Source organism: Arvicanthis niloticus, chromosome 7 (genome assembly GCF_011762505.2).
Source record: "Arvicanthis niloticus isolate mArvNil1 chromosome 7, mArvNil1.pat.X, whole genome shotgun sequence".
Lineage (NCBI taxonomy): Eukaryota > Metazoa > Chordata > Mammalia > Rodentia > Muridae > Arvicanthis > Arvicanthis niloticus.
Window position 1 is genome coordinate 83905697 of NC_047664.1, and position 26293 is coordinate 83931989.

Sequence of the window (26293 nt, forward strand, 5' to 3'; positions counted from 1 at the left end):
TTATAAAGCATAATAATATAAAATATTGTTCATCTTCCTATAATGCTTACTTATGTGAACATTTCAATCAAACTGCATGGATTTTTTTCATAAACATCAGACCTTTTCAGCTGTAGTATATAAAATATACTGAAGGACTATCATAAACTACCTAAAAATTCGAATGTTTCAAATACTTCACGTTGGTTTTTCCAAGCGTATCCACTGTTATATAATGGAAGACAAAATGTAATTACAAAGTACATAAACAGTTATCAATGAAAAAAAAAAAGTGGAAACAGAAAATTCTGAGCAAAATGATTTTTTCCTTCACTTTTTACTGCTCTCTTGGTATCAAACTCTCAGAATGAGTCACAGTGAGAGTGATTACAAGTGGACAAGCATGCAGGAAGATTTTGAGTACCCTCTGCCTGGATGGGATGCTAACAGAAGCTAGCACAGTCATGTCTCTGCATTCTACACAGTGTGCCCCTTATGTCAACCTTGCTTTAGAAGATACTTTCAGGAACTTAGAAAGGTGCAATTTCAAAGAAGCATGAAAGACTAATGGTAATAACTTCTCTGTCACAGATAGCTAGGGAGTGTTTGTGAAATCCAAAGGGAATTTATTCTAGAGGCATTAGCTGTTCAAATAAACTAATTAGTTGCTTTCAAAATAAGAGCAAAATACATCAACTTGGATGGGAATTTGGTCTACGACTTCCTAATTCCTCTTACCCATAATAGAGCCTAGAACACCCTTTACTGTATGTTGCCAAAATTAAAACGCTATCCAAAAGGCAAGCAGAACAATACCCTCTACATATTCAAATACACACACATACGCACATACACACACATACACACACAATTCCAATATAAGTCAGTTCCTGCTTATTTTGCAAACTATACATATATACAAATTCATTACCTAATACTCTCTAGAAGAGCAACTAAAAGTAAATTTTATAACACAGAAAAATAAATATGCACGCTGTATTGAACTTTTCCTTGACCAAGCAACATGTTTATAAACTATTTTCTATAACTTAACAACATGTAATTTCATTTTAAATTACAGACTGTATTTAAGAAATAATCTAATCATATTGCTCTTCAATATACTCATGTAGACAATTAAGACTTGAAGTAAACGTCAGTAAAATGCAGCTTTTCTTAGCCCACACATGGCTTTAAAACTTTTCCCTTCAAGTCAATCCCTGGAAGTTTTGAAAGGGGCTGCCTTAACAGTCTCTAAAGGTGCTGTGTCTTGATATATTTCATGTACAAGATTCCGTGGAAGAAGTGGGGGATGATCTAGTTACTATTTTATTATAGGATGTTGATCCTCATGTTAGCTCTCTTTGCAGGTTACATTTGCATCTTGAAAAATGAAGATGTTAAGAGGAAGATCTGAAGAATTTAGTAAAATATTGGTTATAAACTCAAAGGTTGAAGCAAACGCCTCCCAATGTTTAGAAACCATCCTTTTCCCTTTCTCTGTTAAAATAAATCTCAGGGCTCTTTACAAAGTGCAGAGTTGTTCACTTGGAGAGGTGACCCATGTGCGGGTCACACTGGCACCATTCCGTTTACCAGCTGCACCTTCATCTCTTGAAGGCTGCTCATGATCTTCTTCTGGTGACCGACCAGAGTCACTCCCAGGCGTCTCAAATCCCTGCATGAAGAGAGCACACATTGGATGTATGTATTGATTCAATTTGTAGCACATAAGGTTTGAAGGAGTTAGTCATAAAGTAGTGATACTTTTAGATAGATATTCTCAGTCCAGTTCTCAAAGGTGGGTTCTAAAATTGTTCCTTAAAAAAAAAAAAAAAAAAAAAGAATCTCTTTGCCATCAAAGAAAGTGTACATTTATTCCCGTGGATGACAGTCATCATTTAAATGGTACATAGTGATGAAAAATGAATGTTTATATCTTATCAATAAATACTAAATTTAATGGGTACAGTTTTATTCAATGGTACTGAAAACGTGATCCTAAAACCACATTTAACATTATTTTTGCTAAAGGAAATATAAAACATAAAGTATTATGCCATATCAATTGAAGAGCAAGCACATTAAGAGACTCATTCATCCCATGCAGCTTTTATACATCACAGACACCCTTACGCAGCAATCGTTACAACAGTGCTTTTCTCACAATATTCGGTGTCATATCTTAGTTTGGATTCAAAGTGCTACAGTTTCATCTCTTACTAAATTACAATAAGTTTTTTTTTTTTTTTTTTTTTTTTTACATTTAGAGCATTTGGAAGACATGCTTTCAAAAAGGCTTTCAACCTAGATTGTTCTTCTAGATTGAAAAAAAATTATTGTTCAAAAGGAATTTTAAAATGTTTGAATTCCAAATGCATGATATCTTACATAGCTAAAAAATGAGTTTTAAATGCTATTTTATAGACCACTAAAGGAAATTAGTCCTCAAAAGGGTTTTTGAACAAATATAATCAATCTACATATTTGGAAAATTATATGTATGAATTCTAGGAAAACTTAGCAATTATAATTCAAAATGTTAAATGACAAATATATCTTGTGTATGTATTTCCTTATGAAATCACCTTGCTAAAGACATTAGTCTATTAAAGGAAAGTTTTTTAAATCAATGTTTTACCTATAATTTTTGTAGATATCAATACAATGAAAGACAATGACAACAAGTATATGTTGGGAAAAATAGGGAGTTTCAAGTAGCACAAGGGTATCACTTAGCAAAAAAACTGAGAAGCCTTGTCTCTAACCTTGCCATCCATGAAAAGAATTGTCTACTAAGAAAATTTCATATTTCTTGTCTCCTTTATGTTTTCTGAATTTCTTATAAGAGTTTTAGGAAATGAGAATAAACAAACAAAATTATACTGGTCTTTATGACAATGATAGATTTTTTATTACAATGTGACTATTAAATATTAATTATAAGATATCATTGCACAATATATGGATAAAAATGGCTGGTGTGGTTTGCAAGAGAATCATCAGTGAAACATATGCTTAATAAAAATTCACTTGGAAACAAAGTCATCATTATTACCACAGTAATAGATAATTGAAGACTAAAGTACAAATTAAAAAAACCTTTATTTGAATTTAGTTGCATTTCTTTCTAATTAAATTGGCATTAGCAGGCTTGCCCATTTGATAGGTGAGTCTGTGCCATTAGAGGACTATTTGACACATTGTAGGTGACTTAACATCTGTCTTGGATTCTGCTGAAAGGATACTAACATAAAAGGGAAGAACTCCTCATCACAAGGGGATCAAGTTCTTCAGACAGTGATGAGTTACTAATGGAATTATCTCCATACTAAAAAACACATCGTGCTGACAGGACCCTGATCTAGCTGTCTCCTTAGAGGTCTGCCAGAGCCTGACATGTACAGAGGCGGATGCTCACAACTAACCATTGAACTGATCATGGGGTTCCCAAAGGAGGAGGTAGAAAGAAGACTGAAGGTGCTGAAGGGACTTGCGGGCCTATAGGAAGAGCAACAAAACCAACCAACCAGAGCTCCCAGGGTCTAAACCACCAGCCTGGGAGCACATGGGGGGGGGGGGATCCATGGCTCCAGCTATATATGTAGGGGAGGATGGCCTTGTGGGGCATAAGTGGGAGAGGAAGTCCTTTGTCCTGTGAAGGCTGGATGTCCCAGTGTGGGGGAATTCAAGGGCAGGAAGGTGGGAGTGAGTGGATAGGAGCACTTCCTCATAGACACAGAAGGAGGAGAGATGGAATAGAGGGGTTCTGGGTTGGAGGGCGAATGGGGAAAAGATAACATCTGAAATGGAAATTAAGTATCCAATAAAAACAAAATAAAACAAAACCACCCACATCATTAAACATAAGAACAACTGATGACAATAAACTTTCAGCTTTTTTTATACTAGAAAGTCATCTCACAGGAATACAGAATTTTAAAAAGTTTTAATGTATGGGTGAATAGACACCAATTTGGAAATTTTAAATCACTTGGCTGTAGAACACATTAGTAGTCAAAGGAGATAGGACTAAAACTAGGTCCCTAACTATAAAATTCACACTTAAATTTTGCATTACGTTTAGATGTGATTTTGGAAAATATTTCACACTAAATGCAAAAGTTAACTAACTTATAAAACAGGAAACTGTGTAAATATTGAACGTGGAAAACTGAAAAAGAACCAATCATGTTTTGTTGCTGTTTTAACTGAAGTTTCATAATGAGTCTACATTTTAACATAGTTTTCATTTTTTCAGGCAATTTTAAATATTTTATGAAAAATGGTGTAAAGTGAATATTTATGGGTGTTGATGAGCAGAGTATAGAACGCACCTAAAAGAAAAAGGATTAAATTTTGATCTTAGAAATAATCAATCCATTGTAAAAATATTTTGAACTAAAAATTATAATTTAAAATCTATGTTTGTCATCTGCATAGTGAGATCCTAAGTGATAAACTCCAAGTCCTGAGAGACATTTCCTTATTTAAGTAATATGTATTCGAGTAACATAATTCATAATTACTCAAATAGAAATAACATTTAAGATAATTATTAGTGTTTACTCCGACTGACTTCAAACCCAAAATGTATTGATTTTCCAACTCAAATGAAATGGACTTTTCACATGTGAGAACAATTTAATTTGAAGGTGTTTGTGTGTGTGTGTGTGTGTGTGTGTGTGTGTGTCTGTGTGTGTGTACATTTGCACCATATTCTGACTCAGCTAAAGTGACATTCATTCACTAGTTTGACTTTTTTATAAGTGATTTATTTATCCCACAAATTAATCTAATATGTTGATATAAGAAATATATTATGCTAAAAAAATTTAATGTTTTGGAGATTTGCCTTTGTATAATGAATATGGGTACACAGTGTGTGTTTATGGGAGTCACAATTAATTTCTCTTTTCAAGTGTTAGAATTAAAGGCATGTATAATCATATGTAACTAGAAAATTTTATGCAAATAGATTTTAAGTTAAATTTGTCCTAAACTTCCTATATAAAATACACATAAAATAGCTTGTCCACATCAGTGCATTATCTGACGTTTTCTGTACATACATGCATATGGCCAGAGTATTGAAATTATTTTTCACCGTCCTTTGCCCTCTCTCTTACTCTTTCCCACATCCTTTGTTTATTTCTTTCCAAAAGATAAATGAAATTATAAAAATGGAATTACAAAAGAATTACAAAATTATGTTTTAAACATTTTTATGAACAATGTACATCCTTAATAGAGTTTTATGGTATTTTATGAAATATGATTTGTCACTGTAGAAATTGTGAAAGTGATATAAAGAGAACACAAATCAGTTTAATAATATGGTTGTAATAGAAATATTCATAATATGATTTTTTTCATGCAAAAGAGAGAGAATAACTAGGCAATTTAATTTTTCTTAGATACTTCCTAGGAATGACAAGTTTGTGTTTTAGAAAATTATTTGAGGCTTGAATATTGTTTTTCCAGTATTGACAAATGCATTAAAATATTGTAAGTAGTTTTGTCTCACACATTTCACTATTTCCAACAAAGTTCTTTGATCTTTTCCATTGTGCGTGCATGAGTGCTCAGTTCCTGAGTGTGGGCATGTGGTAGATGCATGCACAGCTTCCTCAAGAGCATTTATAGATTATTTACATTCATGTATTCATTCATTTAGCTACTGAGAGTGTCTGTTACTTAACCTAGAACTTGTTGCTGCAGGTAGGGTGGCTGGCTAGTGAGTGGCCTCGGATTTGCCTGTCTCTGGTCCCAGAGATGGGTTTATAAGATGTTGACCTTTTATGTGCTGCTTTGTGATTGCTCAGAAAGTGCTTTAAGCAATAAGCCACCTCACAATCATAACAGTTTTTTCTTTATTGCATCGTACATATATAAAGTGGGCAGATTAGTAGTAGTAATCAGAAATAGTAAGGTAAAGTATCTTCATTTGATTGTAACATTGTGTGTACCACTGAAGTGGGTCCATTCGTGTACAATGATTCCTGGAATAAAATATTTTCTGATGGTGAAGAAAACAGTCCTTTTCTTATTTTGCTTTGTATCTAGGGCATGTCATGTCTTGATAGTTTTAGATGTATCCCCTTAATATACATTACATTAATGGCTTTGTGACCACTTATTATCTGAGAAATACTTAGGACTGTTTCTAGTACAGACACAGCACCCTTAAGCACAGACTTACTTGGTTAAATGTGATGAAGAGACTTAGAAGACTTCATTATACTGACTAGATCTGACATGTTTCAGATCTGTAACTGAATGTGATGCCATTGCTGTGATCATATTTCAACATCTTTTCAGATATTATATAATGGAATTAAATAATGAAAAACACTCTTCATTGTGATACTGAAGTAGTAGGATAAACTAAAGACTAAGAAGTATCTGATACATATGGAGCCCTCACTTGGTTACTTAGAATATTGTGTGTGTGTGTGTGTGTGTTTGTGTGTGTGTGACAAAGAAACAGATGTCAGAGAGAGAATGAGAGAGAGACAGAGATACAGATGACATACAAAGAAAGAGGACATAAACCATCCACACACACACACACAGAGAGAGAGAGAGAGAGAGAGAGATTTGTTCATTCTCCATTGTGCTTATATACCTTGTTGCCATGTCAGTGGAATTAAGTTCCATCACTACTAGCAGGATAGTAGAAGGGGAAGAAGGGAAGAGAGAGGGAAATGAGTATTCACTCAACTTCATAAAATTTTGCCTTCATCAGTTTTATCATGGAGCTTTGTGATGCCAGTTTTTTTCCTGGCTTTTTAAAAAAAAAAAAAAAAACAATTCTGAATAGTCACTTATGAGATCTGTGCAAGGTAAATATAGTTACCAAGAGAATATTCAATTGTTTTGTAGACATGAGACCTTGTTTTAAAAAAATCTATCAGAATTTTAGCTTAATTGCATAGAATACAGAGAATAGCAAGCTCTCCTATGTATGCTTTAAGAACATGGTAAATTATGTGTAATGATTTCCTTCACAGGTTAATGAAGCTATTTGTGTTAGACTGCACAAATTTGGGTTCCAGATTTAGAAAACTGATGTTTTAGTATCATAGACTCTATCCATATAACTGTTTCAGGAATCTATTCTGCTTTCATAAAATTATCATAATATTTAAATTCACTGGACTTTCCCTTTTCTGAATAATCAAGGCTTGAGAGCACTGGCCAGAAAAGAAATCTACAAAAAAAGCTTTAATGATGCTTTTACTTGAAATCATTTCTTCTTTTTTTTTAAATTGATTATTTTATTTATTTATTTACATTTCAAATGTCCCCTTCCCAGTTTTCTTACTTGAAATCTTTGATTTCAGCTTACTACTTGCCTCCAGCTCAGTTTCCCTTGTCAATAGTAACTCAACGTATTTATATATGATAAGAGAGTCTTGCCATCACTTTAGCCATGATTATTCAGATATGATTACTGTATACACACAGAATAGCATAGTTTGGGAACAGAAGATAGGCGGAAGGCAAAAGTATCTAAAGTTAAAAGCTACTTTTATCAAATATATCTTACTTCAAGATACTCAAGTTTTTAGTATTTATTTCTCATATATGTACTGGCAAATAGTTGATAAATACAATAACCCACATGAAGGTCACTTTTAGCCAATGGTTATATTTGAACAATTTTCAATGCTTATATTTATACATCTAATATGCACCCAAACTTGTCATCAGAGAAATACATTTTGTATGCATAATACTTTGTGCATTTGCTTTTTGATTGTTTTAACATTTTTATAAATATTTACACACTAAGAATGTGTCAGTCCATATTGGCATCTAAGAAGAACATTGTATTGTCTTATTGTAATATTTCCAATGATCCACAAAGGTAATATTTAGATATTGTGCGGTGACTAGGTATACAAGTTTTGGTCAGGGTGCTCCAAGAGCATGTCCCTGAATTGTGTGGCTACCCCATTTCTTTTGTATTACTTATCAACAGTGGGCAATTTTATTTTTCTCTTTGTTAATGTCAAACAAGTATACAAATGATTTTTCTAAGTCTTTGACCAAGGAGCAACTGATGATTTTTTATTTTGTAATTTACTTTAAATAATGTCTTGATAAATATACCCTAGTTACAAATACTGTGATCATAAAAAGTCACTATACACAGCAGGACATGCTCCAAATAATTTCAAGCTCTTTAAAAAACTTTACCTCTTTGGAGTTGGGGATTGAGCATGCCCAATTCCCAGTAAGGATTATGGTAATGACTATGGATCTCAGGAATTTGAAGTAATTTACAAAAGACAACATTCTTTGACTTTACTCTTCCCAGTCAATGACTAGAAAGTTAAATTGAAAGAGGCAGTTTAACAAGAAAAGAACAAGTATAAAGAGATAGATGAGCATCTTCAGTCTTGAGAAAGTACACACACACTAAAGAGAGTCAAGGAGATTACAAAAATAAATAGCAAATTTTTTTTTAAAAATGTAAAAACAGAGTACAATAATATTAAACATATTTCTATTACTTTGAAGTCCCAAAGAAATAAAGCAATTCACAGGAAGATAACACCCACACACGCCAAAATAGAATTTAGAATATAAAATAAATAAATCAAAAATTTTGTATTTTCTGTGAAGGGATAAACAAAAGTGTCACAGATCTAACTAAATATATGACCATGTATAATCTTAATAAAAACAGAGACATTGTTTAATGCAAATAATTTTATTGTATATGTACAAGTAATCTGACATTGGGTAGAAGAAATACCTACAGTATCATTTTAATATAAAATGACAAATGACTTTAATAAATTAAAATGACCATTTTTACTGAAAAATTAAATAGTAATTATGTAAAAATAGTTTTAAATCATTAGGAATTTTTTTAAGTAACTGTCTTAAATAGAGCACAGATGAGATTTTTGAGCATCAAAGAAATAATGGGCAAAACATTCATGGCTTCAAGAAGATGTGATTTAGTAGTAGCTGTGAGAATGGGATTAAGTAAACTGAGAAATCAAGCAAGTGGTTGTGATTTTATGTCCGTTTAGTGATCAGTACAAAGGAAGACAGTGCTGAGACTGTGATATTAATCGGTAATAAATGGTACCCTGTTACCTTTACTGGGGATGAGCAGTGAATTCAATGAATCAAGAATGCCAGAATGGTAGGTAGGGATGTCTAGAGAACCTCTCAGTATTGGTACTACATGGAAGAATGGAGTGCAGACAGTGGTTTTGTGACTTAGAACATCCTAATATTTTAAAGTCCTTATAACAATATTTTAACCTTTAGATATGCAGGTCATTTGAAGTCAGTTATATTCATACAGGTTAAAACATTCATTTAGATGAACTCTAGATGGAACCATAATAGGACAATTAATTTTCACAAATAGCAATTAGGCTAAAATAATTACACATAAAGATTATATAATAAAGTACAAATGACTTACAATCTTAAAGAATTCAATATTTAGCTCTAGTAATTTTTATTTAATAGGATTCAATAAATTGTATTTTAAACGTGCAAACAGAAATGGGCACAATTGGTTCCACTGAGATTGCATCAAATAACAACACATCAGAGGCAGGATCTAACATATTCTCAGACTTCAAAAATTTAAGTTGCACCATGTAGATATTAAATGAAACTCCTGCCAGAAAATTTTTATTTAAGCTGTTACCTGGTTATTTACTGTTAAAAGCTGACATTTTGTCATTTGGAAACCTTTCTCTCTCTCTTTCTTTCTTTCTTTCTTTCTTTCTTTCTTCCTTCCTTCCTTCCTTCCTTCCTTCTTCTTTCTTTCTTTCTTTCTTTCTTTCTTTCTTTCTTTCTTTCTTTCTTTCTTTTCTTTCTTTCTTTTTTCCTTCCTTCCTTCTCTTTGTCTTTCACTTTGTCTTTTGTTTCTTTTCTTTCTTTTTAATCTTTTTATTTTTGTTTTTTTGTTAAACAGGACTAACCACACCAATTGTGCTTACAGCTTGTTTTGTTTTATATTTACATTCATATAACATAAGTACCAGTATCAAAACTCAAAGAAACATCTTTTTCCACAACACAAAGTACCAGTACTTTGCCAAAGAGTTGTGATTCCAATTATCCAAACACTCAAGTGCTGTTGGATGAACAACATAGCAAAGATACTGGACACAAGGAGCATGGACCATGCAGCTGTTAACAGCACAGGCTAAAAAAGATGAGGCTTCTTTGAAAGCTGTCATATATGGACACAGGTTAACTGTTTTCCCTTGATTGCATCCGCTCTGGTGTCTGAACATACTTTTCTTGCCTCAACAACTATGTAAAAATGATCAGAAAAACTACTCACTCCAAGGTCACCTGAGCCACAGCGTCCATTGAACTGTATCCATTTTCCATGAAAATCTCTGTGTATCGGCCCATTTTGATTGCTTCCAGCCATTCACCTACTGATCTGTAGGCCCCAGAACCCAAAGAACCATGTTCTGCCAACAAAGTAGATACTCTAGAACACACAAAACATAAATATTAGAAGTAACAAACTTATCCTTTTTGATTTGTACTTGTAATGTTCAACCAATAAATCATTGGGACAAAAATTAAATTATAGGAAAGATATAAAATCATTATTCAAAATGAAAAAGGGAAAAATAAAAATAAATCTTAGATTTTTATTTTAGATTATGAATATGGACTTATAATAAACTAGTAAATTTTCAAAAGAAAATAAAGGTAATTACTTTTCATTGTTCATTTTTGATGGCATTAAATAATATTCATTTTTGTTTTAATCTCCAGCTAAGGTTTCACATACACTTGATTTCAGTTTCCATATTTATCGTATGAATGTCAAGCCAATATGACCAGAATAAAATTCCTTGTTTTCTCTAATAACTTATCCTACTCAAATACTTCCCATTGTAGTATCTGATATAATAGTCCAATTCTTTCTTGTTTGTCATTTTCCCTCACAATCTATCATAGTATGTATTGTTCATATGACTTAAAAGGCATTTTATATCTGACCAGTTTTATTCTGCTTATCACCAACTTAATTCAAGAAACCGTCCTAGTTAATCACCACTGCTGAAGGCTACATGCACTTTAGGCACGGAGCCTGGAGGATCAAGCATTAGCCTGAAAGGTTTGTGATACAAGAAGTTGTCATGCAAGGACCCCAGGGAAGGAAGCAATAAATAACTCTGCAAAGGTATGAACCCATTGCATTATAATAATGTCCAGCATTGCACAATAGCACTGAGTATAGTAGTGGTGGGAACACCATGGTGACAACCAACATCTCTGTAATGGATTTAAGGCTGTTCAATAAAAGTAAAATCATCCTTAGTACTGGCAACCTACACAATTAATCTGGACTAGTGACATTATGAACCTTGGAGAAATTATAACAACTGCTTCTTTACTAGACCAACATAAGTACTAACTGCATTCTAAATATCTAAACTTATACCCACAGATAAGTGTAGATTTATTCCTTCATCAAATAAACTTCTCTTTGTAACAGAGACTACTACAGAAGACCACAACTGATCAACATGCAGAGGACAAGTTATCATGTCGTGGCCAGCTCCAAATCATACATCTCCAACAAAACTGTATCTAAGTGTCTAAGGATGTTCCAGAAGAGGGGACAGAGATATTTTAAGAGACAGAGCATGATAAAGTCTGCTGTTATACTGTATCTCCTAGAAATGTAAGGGAAACTATATCCATGAACTCTCAACTATATAGTAGGCAAAAGGAGAACTGGGCAAGTATGATAGCAATGTGCATACTAACATGGAAAGAGAAAACACTTTCATAGGGCCTCAACTCTAGTAAAAGAACTACAGGCACAGAAGAGATACAAAGAGATACCAAGAGTGGGAGAGATAGTTTGTTTGTTTTCAGGGATGAATCCAAGGACTGGTTATCCAATCATATGCGTATAAGTTTGTATATATTTAGTAAAGTGTGTGTGTGTATACAATTAAAGAAACTGAGGCCATGAATTTTGAGAATTTGAGAGGCAACAAGTGGAAGGAAGAGCATTCGAGGAGTTGGAGAGAGAAAACAGAAACAATTATGCTGTTTTATTTTAAGATCAAAAACATGAATTAAAATCAATGGAATCTTCATGGGTCTCCTGCAAAGATACAGTAGCCTCCAGGTTTTCTAGAATTCTACTCTCATTCTCCAGTGAAGAAACAGATATAAGATGTTATGATAATTTATTTTTAAATCTCTTTCTCATCTGGCTCCATAAAGAATGAATATTGACATCTGATGGATAATCATCTTTCTCAGCTCTTATCTCACAGCATGACACAGTCTAGAAAGGTGAGTAGTTGTTGAATGGCTGGTATAGTATATTGATGTATTAGGCAAAGATTAGTTTTTATAATAATCTTTGTTATTATTATTATAATAAATAATAAGATATTATAAGATTATTAAAAATAAATAAGAAAAACAGTTTGAACAGTAGACTTTGAATATAAATGACAGAAACATCACAATTTTGTAAATAACTAAGTCCAAGGAATACTACCATGATGAAGAGTCTAGTAGAGTTTGGAAAATAGGATCATAAAATATAAAAGTTTTAAGATATTCAAATATTATTCATTTTGTTACTGGAGTCATCAAATCATGTAACATGAATGAGAGTGGCTAATGAGCCAGGAACTTAAGCCCTGCAGAATTAGTGGTGAAGGATGTATACTGAGTCACATAGTCTGAAAGCTATGCACAAGCATAATATGCTGAATTCTATAAACCATAAGCCTACATAAGAAAATACTTTATAGCATATATAATATGTAAAATCGTGATTATGAAAATTCAATATGATTTAGAACATAAGTGTGTTTCTCCTATCATCTTTCCTTATATTCATTTGTGACAGTCACCTCAACATCATTCAGATAAATAAATAAGAGAATGACTTAATATTGTACATGACCAAAGGGAATTTTAAAATAGTTATTTAGAATATGACATATGGAATAATTGCTAAGAAGATATAGGCTTTAGCTGTTATCTTAGAAAGTTCAAAGAGCATCAACAGATTTTGAAGGTTCATTTCTGACTTATACAAAAATGACTTTCTGACTAGTAAACAAGTGTTGCATAAAGATCATAGGATTCGTGCAACTTTATAGTAAGCAAGCATTTTATTCAGTTCACTTTAATAGGCAGCCAAATGAGCTCCTATCATGATTTCCTTTCTTGTAAAAAAGTAGACATCAGCATTAAATACACCAAAAGTAATAATCTAGTAAATTTCATAATTTAGAACCAACTTGATTTTCATTAGAGGGAACATTTCAATATTTTTCTGATAAAGAGAAAAATATATTTTGCAAATACTCAATATTATTTAAATGCATTCCTTTTGCAATTCAGAAAAGTAGAAACTATGGTTATTGGCTTGTACACACATATCCAAGATTATTCATTTATCAGTTTTATCTTCCAACTGAATACTAAATGAACCAAAAAACTCTGTACAAGCAGATAAAGTCAAGAGTCCTTGCTGTCATCAATATTTATAAATTGGATGGTATGGTGTAATTATATGTTAATGACCATTGGTGAAATATATTCTAAAGAGTTTATGGGTAATTACAGTTAGACGGCCAGATTAAAATACATCAGTACTTTCTTAGCTTCCTTTAATCTCACGTTTTTACCTGGACATATGCTCCAAACGCATTTGAACCCTGTTTTCTAATGCTATTTCAATGGAGCTATGCATTTATTTTCGTGTCAATGACGTACAACTAGGTTAGGTAAATGTTCTTTTAGGTATAATCGTTCATTCTTTTTCCTTTCAAGGGGGAAACATTATGGAAGATTGTAATTAAACAAACTAATGACATACAGACTCACATATTAGTACATAACTGACTAAAGTGATAACATATTTATGACATCAACCTAATTGGATATACTCAGGAAAGTTATTCAAGTCTGGCCTTGTACCTGCTCGACGCATTCACCAGTGTCTTCAAACTACTTGGGTTTCGTATCAGCTTGTCCAGCATGTTGACTATTTCATCAAACTTGGGCCTACTGTTTCGATCTTTCTGCCAGCAATCCAGCATTAATTGATAGAGAGCAGCAGGACAATCCATGGGGCTTGGCAGGCGGTAGCCTTCTTCCACGGCCTTGATCACCTGTGCAAAGCGAAAGAGAACCAGTTCCATACCACCACTAATGTAACACAGAAGAATCTGAGAAAATCCGCCATCGAACTTCCATCTTGAATCTTACCTTTGTTTTAGTGACCAATATCACTATTTTATAAACCACAACTACTTTTATTTGCTGTGAAGCATATTTTTTTAAATAGGCCATTTGAACATGTTTAAAAAATAAATGGCCAGCGGAGAGTGGAGGCATGTTTGTTCTTTAATCTCAGCAATAGGGAAGAGAAGCAGGTAGTTGACTTCTGTGAGTTCGAGGCCAGCCAGCTCTACATACTGACTTACGGGATAACCAGCACTACGTAGAGAGATTCTGTCTCAAATATCAAAATCAAAAAACAATATAAGACAAAAACCTAAATACTGGTGATTTTTACCTGTAACTTTTGTTTCCACAAATACTTTTTAAAACTAATTGCCATAAAAGAGTCCATATTTTAATCATTTTTACATTTTAGAATCAAATTAATATTTTTTGCAATGTCTTTGAATGTATATCATTATTATTATTTTTTTAAAATATTTTCAGTCACATTTTCAAAGTGCCAGAATAGCAATTTTATTTCAAAAGAGACTTTTGGATGGTAAATGATGGATATGTCAAAGGCTAAATTAGCATAACTGTCTCATGTATCATTTAATATTGTCAAGGTCTGACTGTTTATTATCATCTTTGGATTTCTGTCAGGAATTTGAAATGAGTATCTACTGGCAAAGGAACTACTAATATTTATTTTAAACACATGTATGAGCATCAATCCCTTTGTGGGGATTAAAAAAAGTGTATAACATTGGTTCTGACATCAAAATATTTAACAAGTAATATAGGTTTGTATTCCTAAAGTCTCTTTAATTCATTTATAAAACTATTCCCAAATATTATTAAGAAATGCATTCTCAAAAACTTATTATAAATTTACTTTCAGAAAGTTTAATCTTATCCCCCAAATCATTTAGGTATTGTTCAACTAACTATAAAATAAAACCAGCAAAAACATTTTATAAGAATAATTTTCAAGGATTGGAGATAAGGCAATTCCCTCACAATAAAGTGAATGAATGTGGTAGCAGGTAGGAAGAAAAAATACAGTACATCTGCAAAGCATATGTGACTAGAAAGTAGAGGTGAAAGATATCAGAAATCAAGGAGGTCACGTGTATCACACTGAAAGGTGATTTCTGTTATCTTGAAGTAAACGTATTCATGAAAGAAGTATTATCAGGTTTAACATGGGGCTTCTTTTTATGTGAGGTGAATGGGAATATTCCTATCATAATTTACCAGAATCTAACTGGTACAGGGGCTATTTTGGGGCTATAAATGCTAGGACCATGAGCAAAAGGCCACAAACCCGAAGTTGTTATAGTTTCTATCCACCAAATAAATTAATAACATAAAGCAGTCTAAGAAGCTCAATGAAGAGGCAGTAATATAAGGATTGTGAAAGTAATCTGAAAAATAATTGAATACTGCAGACAAGTGACTTCAGCATCGTTCTACTATAGTTAACCTATTTAACTTCAAAAAATATAGAAATCAAAAGTAAAACTCTGCAAGATATTATTTTCAGCAACTGTAATTTAGCTGATGCACTAAAAGAACAGGCAGATTGGAAAATAAAAACAATAGATTAGAAAATAACTCCCCCCTCTAGGATGAACCATGGACCTGGGAGGTGAGAGACTCTCAGGACTCTAAGAAAGGGATCTTTGATGAAATCCCCTACATGGTCTGGTATTGGGTGAGGGAAAAGGACTGAAGCCCTGAGGGCCAGCAGAAAGAAATAGGCAATCTTGGGAGGTTGGGGTTTGAAGGCACCCACCAGAATATACCAGAGACCTGGGAGGTAAGAGACTCTTAGGACTCAAAGGGAGGGACCCTAGATGAAATGCCCTACATTGGGGAGAGGAAACTTGTAGAGCCCATTCCCAGCAGAATGACAGGCCATCAAGTGAGAGATGGGGTTGTGATCCTACAGTAAAAAAAACCTCTCACCCATAATTGTTCCTTTGTGAAAGAACTGCAGGGACAAAAATGGAGAAGAGACTGAGGCAATGGATGTCTAGCTACAGGCCCAAAGTAGGATCTAGCCCAATGGGAGGCCCCAAGGCCTGATACTATTACTGATGCTATAGTGTGTTCACAAAAAGGGGTCTATCATGACTGCCCTCCTAAAGGCCCAGCAAGCAGCTGAAAAAGTCAGATATTTACATCCAACCAATGGACAGAAGCTGCTGACCCTTGTGGTTGAAGGGAAAGCTGAAAGAAGGTGAGGAGGATGACGACCTTATAGGAAGATCAGCAGTCTCAATTAACTTGGACCTCTGAGATCTCTCAGACACTGAACCACCAACCAGGCAGCATATACCCACTGATATGAGTCCCTCAACACATATATAGAAGAGGACTGCCAGGTCTAGCATCAGTGAGAGAAGATGCACCTAATCCTCAAGAGACTTGAGACCCCAGGGAGTGGGGAAGTCTGGTGGAGTGGGGAATAAGGGTAGGTACATCCTATTAGAAACAATGGAGATGATGAGGGGTAGGAGGTATGGGATGCAGAACAGTCAGAGGGTAGACTGGAAGGGGGATAAAGTCTGGACTGTACAAAAGATTAAAGACTTTAAAAAAGATAAAAAATAAACTCACAATTAAATTTAGAAATTGGACAAAAATGTCAAACCTGACAAAGAATGTATTACCAGTACCATTTGCATTTATATTTTAATGGAACTTCACTTATTTACTTGTTTGTCTTGGTCTTTAATTTTTTATGAGATGATATTATGTTTTTAGTGCCCTAAGGCTGACACAGAGGTCTAAAGGCAACAGCTTAATTCAGTAAATTTTATTAACTTAGTGAACATTTGCTTAAAAATTAGTATTTTGCAGCAGGCTATTCTCTCAATGTTTTCAATTGATTCTGTTCATTTTTGTGTGTTTATGCCTGTGTGTGTGTGTGTGTGTGTGTGTGTGTGTGTGTGTGTGTGTGTTTGTGCGCGCGCGCAACAGTATTATTACACGGGGAGGAGTTGGAAGGCAAAATGATGGCAGATGATGCACATACAGTCCTCATGGGTAACTTCTCAAAACAATATACAAAACTTAAATTAAAGTATTATTTCAATTGAGCATCTATTCTTTAGATATAATTGTCAAATGGATAAATTAAATCAGTTTCTTGACTTTAATATAAGAACAATGATTTTGTCTATGTGCTTTGTGTCCTAGAAGTTCACATGGTGGAAGCACTACCATTTTTCAGTGAGTTGACAGTGACTCTAGAGGAGGTAAACTCTAGTGGAAGACAATTATGTCAGAATGGATCATTCCTGGTAGAGATTAATTACCTTTCTAATTGGACTGAATTATTTTTTTTCTTCCTTGTTTCTTTATTATTCTTTGCTGCTTCAAGGAGTTTGTATCCCAGATGACCTGGCTGCATGCTGCTTGGACTTTTCATCTTTCAGAATCTTAAATAAGTCAATAAACATATTTTCTTTATATGCTGTGGCGCTTTGAATGATAATGACCTCCTAGAGTGTTATGTTTGGATGGTTCTTCCTCAGCTGGAGGAACTGCTAAGAAAGATTTAGAATGTAGAAGTGTGTCAGTGGGGGAGGTGGCTTTGAAGTTTCAAAAGTCTCATGCCATTCCCAGTGTGATCTTTTGCCTAACTGGCTTTTGTATCAAGATGTTAAGATCTTATTTGTTACTCCAGCCAAGAGTCCCTGTGCTGTAATTTGCCCTCTAACCCTCTGGAACCTTAAGTGCAATTCAATTCAAAATTGCTTTGGTTATGGGGCTTTATCAGAACAGTTGAAAAGTAATTAATACAGTAGTTTGCACCAGGAAGTGGGTCATATTTATGACAGGCTCAGTCATAATGTTCCTGAAAGAATATGGAAGATTTGGGAATTTTGGACAAGACATATAGCTGATTGTTATATTTGGAGATAAGTGTGACTCCCTGATTGGATTTTGAGACTCTAGTACTGAGAACTATGTGGACTACAGATGCCTCATCTGTGAATATAGGGTGGAATGCAAATTAATAACTATTCTTGTGATTCTATTGCAAATAATGTGGGTAGTTTCAGCCATCTCCCTAAGAACATGCCTGAGATCAAGGCTAAATTTAAAGGTATGGACTACATTTTTTGGAGGACATTTCCTGAGATTCTAACACTGACTCTGTTCTGTGACAGGCAGCATTAGTTATGCTAATGCAGGCCTACAATGAACATGAAGAAGTAGGGCAAAAACGAATACAAGATGTACACTTTGAGAAGAAAAAGAGCATCAGGGTGTTTACTATTAAACTCAAAGCAAGTGATGAAAGAGATAAGGAGATTAAGACTTAAATTGGAATAGAAGGGGGAGGGTTCCAACAGGGCAAAAGCCTGCACAAGGAAGCTTACAAAAAGTGAAAACAAAATGGCAAAAGGATTTTAGTTTTTTGCTCCTAAAATATACATCTACCAGCAGAAGACTGAGACAGACACAGATATTTATAGCCAATCATTGGACTGAGGTCGGGGACCCCTATGGAAGAGTTAGAGAAAGGACTGAAGGAGCTGAAATCGATAGCAACGCCATAGGAAGAACAACAGTGTCAACTAACTCTGATTCCTGGGAGCTCCCAGACACTAAGACACTAAACAAAGAGCATACATGGATTTTTCCGAGGTCTCTGGGACATATGTAGCAGAGGACTGACTTATCTGGCCTCAGTGGGAGAAGGTGCTTCTAATACTGTAGAGACTTGATACCCCAGGGAAAGGGGATGCCAGGGAGGAAGTTAAGTGAAAGGAAGAGGGTATGTGGGGAAGCACTATGGGAAGGGAGACTGGAATGAGAGGAGCAATATTTGTGATGTAGATAAATAAAATAATTAATTAATAAAAGAATACAAGTCAAAGCAACTGTAAATATGATTCAAGAGGCCGGGATACACCCCAAATTTGTAGCCAAATTTTGCATTCTTGTTTATGTAGTTCTGGCCTTTGAGCCAGGAAAGATATATGAGTAATCTTGCTCTTCCAGGAACTGCTGGGCCAGTCAACGTGCACCAATGCAGTACCAACATGAAAGAATGTTCTGAGAGGACTAAAGACACTAGAGGTCATTGCATAAAGGTGCAGACATGAAGCCAGGATCTCACTGAAGTCTCCAAAATGTTAGTCATGCAAAAGCCATTAGATATACGACAAAGAAATCAGGATACAGACAGTGGAACTAGCCAGAGATGCACATCACAAGAATTAAAACTGCCAAGCTAGAGCTATCTAAATGGTTAGACACTGGATAGAGAGCTACAGGATTTGGTATTTCTCCTGTGTTACATTTTGGTTTACTCCTTATCTCCCCCACCCCACCCCACCCCCACCCAGTATGTTAATGTATGTTCCATACCATTGTGTTTTAGAAGAAAGTAACTTGGTTTTGTCTGATTGTTTGGTTTGTGTTTGGTTTTCTTTTAATTTTAAAGAGGGCTATGTCACTAGGGGTACTTGCTTAATTTCTATTTGTAGACTGAGATGTGACCTCTCAGTGCCTCTCCAGCCAAACTATTTACTGCTTGCTGCAATGCTGCCCAGAATTGATGAAGCCCTAGCCCTATGAAATTAGAAGCCCAATTAAATAACTTCATTTACAAGTTGCCTTTGTTGTGGTGTATTTTAGTAACAGTAGAAAAGTAACTAAAGTATATTCTATGTTGGCATTAAATATTCTGTTACTATAATATAGAATGCACTCAGACAACCAGTTATTTACTGTGATTTATAGAATCTGTTATATACCTATATGTATAAAATATCCATATCAAAAATTAGAAATTGGATTCGTGGGTAGAAAATTAGGATTGGTAGTAAAGGTACCCCCATTACAAAAGTAGGTTGATGCACTTTACAGCTCTATATTCTTGTGACCTGTTATGGACATTGTAGTATATCAAAAGCAGTAATAAATCTACTGAATTAGCACTTGCAGAATTAAAAGGAAATGAATGGAAAATAAATTGCCTAAGAAAAGACAAAGTAAATGACATGCAGGAGTAGAAACCAGATTAGTATAATTATAATCTATTTTGAATTTATATTTTTAATAGAACATACACACTCACATATTCAGGAAAACATACCAGAGAATGTCACTGTGTTTAAATAAAAAAGTGTTATATAATAAACTATTAATTTTTTATTTTGTGTTATGGAAAGTGTTGACGTTTAAAATGTTTTCTAGTAACAAACTAGATTCCACTATAGGATACTATCAGTGATTTGGAGTTCATGGTTTCATGTTTCTTAAAATCAGCTCACTCATCCTTGAGCATTTTCATTGTAAGCCCTTTGCTTTGCGATGCCAGAAGCAATTCTGAATCAAAAATGATTACTGAATTCTGAATTATTCTTCTTCCTGGCACAGAGGAAGGTTCTGTGAGATTTGGAGTATATTCTATGAATTTGTAAGATTACAATTTATGATAACAAAAACCCTCTTTTGAGTCAGATCATATCAGGAATTAATATCATGGTTAATAAATAAATATCAAATTGTAGAGATTATATGATTTTAGGACCTAAGTTCTGAAATTGTGGAATCATTTCTGAGGTTGACTTTTGTTATGTGATTTCTTCTTCATCACCCCCTCCCCCATCAATGAAAGTGATTATTGTGTTCAGTGTTTCTGCTTTGTGGTTGTTTGTGTAAAATTTAGTGAGAAGTTGAAGCATAATCCACTTAGTACAGTATCCAGAAATGAAATGTCACTGATGACTAAAAGCTAAACAAATACTACTCTACATTGTACTAAGAGGCACTTTTTTGAAAGATTTGTGAGTAGATGTTCATTTGTTGTGAGGTTCATATAGATGAGTAGATCGACCAAAAACTTACTAATAGTTTTCTTTCTTATATTATACTTGAAGGTACAGCATTGATATTTCCTTCTATTATTTTCTTGAAATATTAGTTAGAAAATGATACCCCCCAGAATATGAACCTGAAATAAGTGAAATAAGGAACATAAAATAACAGGGTATAAGGACTAATGATAAAAGTAACAAAGATAGCAGGCATGACAGAAATATTGCATAATGCTACAGTACCAAATAAGCTATGAATCACCAAAGAATTAAAAATCCAAAAGGTATAATGATGAAGATTCAGTACATGAGATACATATACATATAGATCACAATGGGAAGAATGGTGAGTATATAGTCCGTAAGTCCTTCAGCTTCCAGTACCCAATGTCTTTTTTCATGCGACTGACTATATAGTCCACCTACTAAAGCACTGTTATAGATTTACCTGCCAAATTGTGAAGTTGACCAGTGGCTTTTAGTACAGAGTTTGCTAACATGCACTGAAGCTTATTCTTAGACTTAGGGTACTTGACAATGTCATACGTTTCTATTGTCATGATAACACAGAATGAGGGAGAAAGGATCTATTTCAGCTTAAGGTCTATAGTCCATTCCTGAGGGAAATCAGGGCAGTAAATCAAGGCAAGAGCCTAGAGGCAGGAACTGAAGCAGTGGCCATAGAGAAATGTTGCCGATTGGTTTACTTCTCGCATAATTCTCAGTTTGTTTTCTTATAAACTTTAGGACTACTTACCTAGGGATACCACAATGGACTGAGTCCTCCCACATCAATCATCAATTGAAAAAAAATCTTCCTCAGTCCTGACTGAAGACCAATCTTACCAAAATATTTCTTTTTAAATTGTTGTTCCCTGCCCTCCGATGACTCTAGCTTGGGTGACTTTGAACAAACCCTAGAAAATTCAGCAAATTTGATAAGCTTTGGGTATCCTGGAGGGTATAGCTAAAATGGGAGAGACTTGTGGAGAAAAGTTGAACATCGGCAAGTGTAGACTTGTGTGTGGACTCTGAGAAATCTTAGAAAATATCCATAAAAATACACAGCAAAATTCATCTACAATCAGAGTCATAGTTTAATCTATGACTTCATCTATTATAATTTTAACTCTAACTGATATAATATAAAAATCTGGTATGTATGGAATGAAGGATCCATTGCACAATTAAGAAGGACTATTGAGTCAGAATTCAAAATATCACAAGAATGGGTAGAAAGTAATTCTAAAGACTGGCAAACAAGGGAATGATATTTCTATAGAATCCATACATGGTATGACTCATCATTTGAGGGCTTTGTGACAGCACAGAAAAAAAAATGAGCCTTGGCACAAATTAAAAGCAAAACTATAATGGTGCAAAGATGATGTGAGCATCTGGTATTTACATGAAAAAGAAATTGTAGAAAACAAATCTTTGTCTAGCTATCTTCAATCTAGTTTAGTCACTATGTATTGAATTTTACATCTCATGCTTCATTCATTTTGAAGGATGATATGGTTGGGGCACAAACAGCATCAGTACATAATAATTTAATTTCTATAAATCATAGCAATTATGGTAAATCATAGATTTTAAAAAAAGTATGTGAAAAGGTTGATATGTCCACTCTAAATTTTATTATTTTGTGACATTAAGGAAATCACTGAGCTTTTCTAAGCCCCAGTTTTCTATTAAACAAGAGAAAGAATAATAACACCTCTGTAATGTGTTAAGTATACATGCACAAATATAATCTTAAAATATTTATTTATATAAGTTGCATTTATAGACAATCACATATTGTAGGAATTGAACAACATTTTTGATGTAGTTCCATGCCTTTAACCTCAAAATTGAAGACAATAGAGACTCTTCTCCACTAGTCGTAAAGATGTATATGTCAATACTCACTTTCTGAAGCCAAGTGAGTTGGTTACAAAATAAACTATAACAACATTAGCTGACTACAGAGGGGTGATGAAACTCATCAATATCATCTGCTGATGCTGTGGGAGGAAAATGCTAAGATGTAAATTCAGAGAAAGCTGAGATGTTTCTATGGCTATCCACTCAAGAAAAATTCAAAAATACAGACTTGGCATTACAGCCTGGGTTAATCATTCCAAAGTTGGAGCAATGGAGTGCCCTTAGCAAGAAACACAGGCATAGTGAAGCAAGGAATCATGAGAAGGGAATTGAGCAGCAAGATATAGTAGCTGTAACAAGTCAGCTAGACTCCATTGTCCTCTTTGGCCTTTCCAGAAAATAGTGTCTTTGTAGAACATAGATAGACACATACCCTAAATAATAAGTATGAATATATATTGATATCCAGGTGTTTTTTTCGTAACAGGTGTTAACAACTTATCAGTAAAAATCATATTTGTCTAAAGTTTTCTGCTTCTCTACTTAGACATATCTAGATTAATCCATGTACAGGTTTGTGTAAAGGAAAAGGAACAAGTAATTGCATAACTTGTGTTACTATGGCCCACAGTTGGGGCACATAGCTTGAAATGCACCTGAGATATAGTTTTGGCAGGGCTTCAAACATCATTGTTAATTGCTTGTCTGGGATTGTTGTTGCAAACAAAATGAGCTGCAAACTCATAGTATCTTCTATGAACCCCAGACAGCACACAAAGGAAAGAAGATGTCACTATGTTAGGATACAAGAAGGAATTGGAGAACAAAAACAATGTTTCTGATAAATACACTATTGAGTTAAGATTGTTCAATACACATAATTCACAAGTAAATGATGAGCTATTAGTTGGTAAATGGTTAATAACACACTACTAAGCAGTTGTTCTTAACGTCCTGATGCTGTGATCCTTCACTATAGTTACCCATGAGCTTGGACCCCACAACCATAAAATTATTTTCACTGTTACTTCATAAGTGTACTTTTTCTACTTCAATGGGTCCTAATGAAACTATCTGATATACAAGAAATCTGATATAGGAGCATGTGAAAGAGTCATTTGAACCCCAAAGGGGTTGTGAACCACTGGTTGAGAATCATTGCTCCAAGGGATCAATACAATCTTGTATGCTTTTATAATTATTAGCAGAATGAAAATATTAAATTTCAGTATAATCCAGAATTGAAGAGGATGTATTGAATATTAATGATGAGAAATGATCAAAGCTAAAACTATGTCTCTCCTAGCCATCATAACATAAGCATTTGAACTTGGAAAGAAAACTATTTAATGGTTTCTTTCATGTTAGCCTTATATACTCCTAAACATTAATTATATTCCTATTGTAAGAAGAATATTCACGTTTCTACCTATTAAAAGCACAACTCATCTTTCATTTCAAATGTTAGCCGTTCAGCACTCATTCTTAGACGGTTGCTCCTACTTCATCTTCAGAAATGATACGAACATGAACTTAGTGAAGCCACACTGTGGTACAGCTAAATCTACTTGACAAGGGATTTGAGGGGTTTTTTCTCCCTAACTTCGATTTACTTTCTTTTACCTCAACTCACGTTTAGCTCTTGCATAAAGAATATTTCCATAGCAACAAATGTGCCAGACTGTAAACAAAGTATTTTATATTTTCCTAGTAACTGTCATTTCCACAATTAAAATACTATAAGAGTCTAGACTCAGAGGACAAACCATTTCATTCTCAACTTGAGAGAGAAAGAGTGTCTCTGTACTTACATCCTGATTGGTCATCTCCCAGTAGGGTCTCTCTCCATAAGATACAACTTCCCACATTACGATTCCATAGCTCCAGACATCACTGGCAGAGGTGAACTTTCGAAAAGCTATTGCTTCTGGGGCAGTCCATCTGATTGGAATTTTGCCTCCCTAAAATTAAAATCACACACATATACATATATATATTCCTACATAAATATTAATATATACATATATATTTATATTCTTGCATACTTCGAGGGCATCTAGGGATACTGTGTCTTATTTGAGAAGATCTAGAAAGAGATGTAACATTTTTAAGTGAATCTGTTTGACAGCAGGCAGTCTCTTTTCCCATCTCCCAGCCCATGAGCACTTGTAGACTAACAACTAATTGGCTGTCGGGAAGGTTTCTGCTATAAATTCTGTTTGACGCTTGGAAAGCATACAGGGCCTACATCTCAATTACAGTGCTCAGGATGGCAGTGCTGAGTAGAGGCGGGAGGTACTCAAGCACATCAGTACAGTGTGTGCTGAGCACTGGGGAAGTAAAGGACCCTAAGTAAAAGTAAAGGGCTCTGCGTGCCTTTTATTAAAGTGCAGAATTATAAGTGGGATGTCTCAGTTGTTAAAGAAAGCCCTGAGATACTTAACAGCTTGTAAGACAAGCAGGGAAATTCTACATACTGAACACTAAAGGATATCCATCCCTTGACATTCTTTTATTTCTGTAAAGCTTGACTTTTCTCCTCTTAACTTAATGGCATACTTTGGTTTTTGCTTAGTTAGAATGTTGAACCTAAGAAATGCTATTGTTTAATTGAACTAATCAAGAGTTTATTGAGCTTGAGGTATTCAGAAAAAAAAATCTCATTTTAAAGTTATTCTATCTACTTGCTAGTACCTGTTGAAAGAGACTCAGAGATTTTCTTGTAAAAAGAATATTCATTGTAGAAAAAGAATAATAAAAAATAGCAAAAAACAAAAAAGAGAGAGAGAAATTTCCATTACAAAACCAAACTTTCAAGATTTTGGGGGAAATAAGTTTAAGGTTATGATCAAAGTTTTGGAAGGAATAAAAGTTAGATTTAATGTATTTATACACACACACACCACACGCACTCATGATAATACATCTGAAATATTTTTTGGAAGTTGTTTTGCCTAGTAAGCATATATAAAACACACAAACGTACAAGACATGCTTATTTTATTTTCATTTATTTTCATGTGTCTATTTATTTATTTATTTATTTATTTATTTTTAAATTATTTTTACTTTTGTTTATTGGACGGGGAGAGCCCATGAATGGTGGGACTGCAGAAGGTCCCAGATCGCCCAGGGCTGGAGTCACAGGTGGTTTAGGTTGCTTGATGTGCATGTTAGGAACCTAACTCCTGCTTAACTCATGTTCTTTACTAGAGCAGTGTGTGCTCGTAACAGCTGCCACCACTTCCAGCTGTTGATCACATTTATATTGCTCTGTATTTTGAAATAAAATCTTGCTTTGTGACTAGACCGGCCTTGAGATTGTGACTCCCAGCCGTCGGCTTGTCTTAGTATACTGAGAATCCAGAGTGCTGGGAAACCGT

The 26293-nt window shown here is 34.2% G+C and overlaps 1 protein-coding gene across 5 annotated transcripts in view; it reads right to left on the reverse strand.

The window, feature by feature from the left end:
• Positions 1-1417: 1417 nt before the first annotated feature.
• Epha5 (EPH receptor A5) overlaps positions 1418-26293 on the reverse strand; it is a 308023-nt gene continuing 283147 nt past the window's right edge. For 4 of the 5 annotated variants that reach the window (XM_034508731.2, XM_076938719.1, XM_034508730.2 and 1 more), the window contains 4 exons: positions 24722-24871; positions 13948-14141; positions 10310-10465; positions 1418-1657 (listed from right to left, as the gene is read on the reverse strand). In XM_034508731.2, the coding sequence (XP_034364622.1) occupies positions 1552-1657; positions 10310-10465; positions 13948-14141; positions 24722-24871 (606 nt within the window). In that variant the 3' untranslated portion in view covers positions 1418-1551. Of the gene's footprint in view, positions 1658-9928; positions 10466-13947; positions 14142-24721; positions 24872-26293 lie in introns of those variants that run through there. The other variant, XM_076938720.1, reaches the window with a different exon arrangement.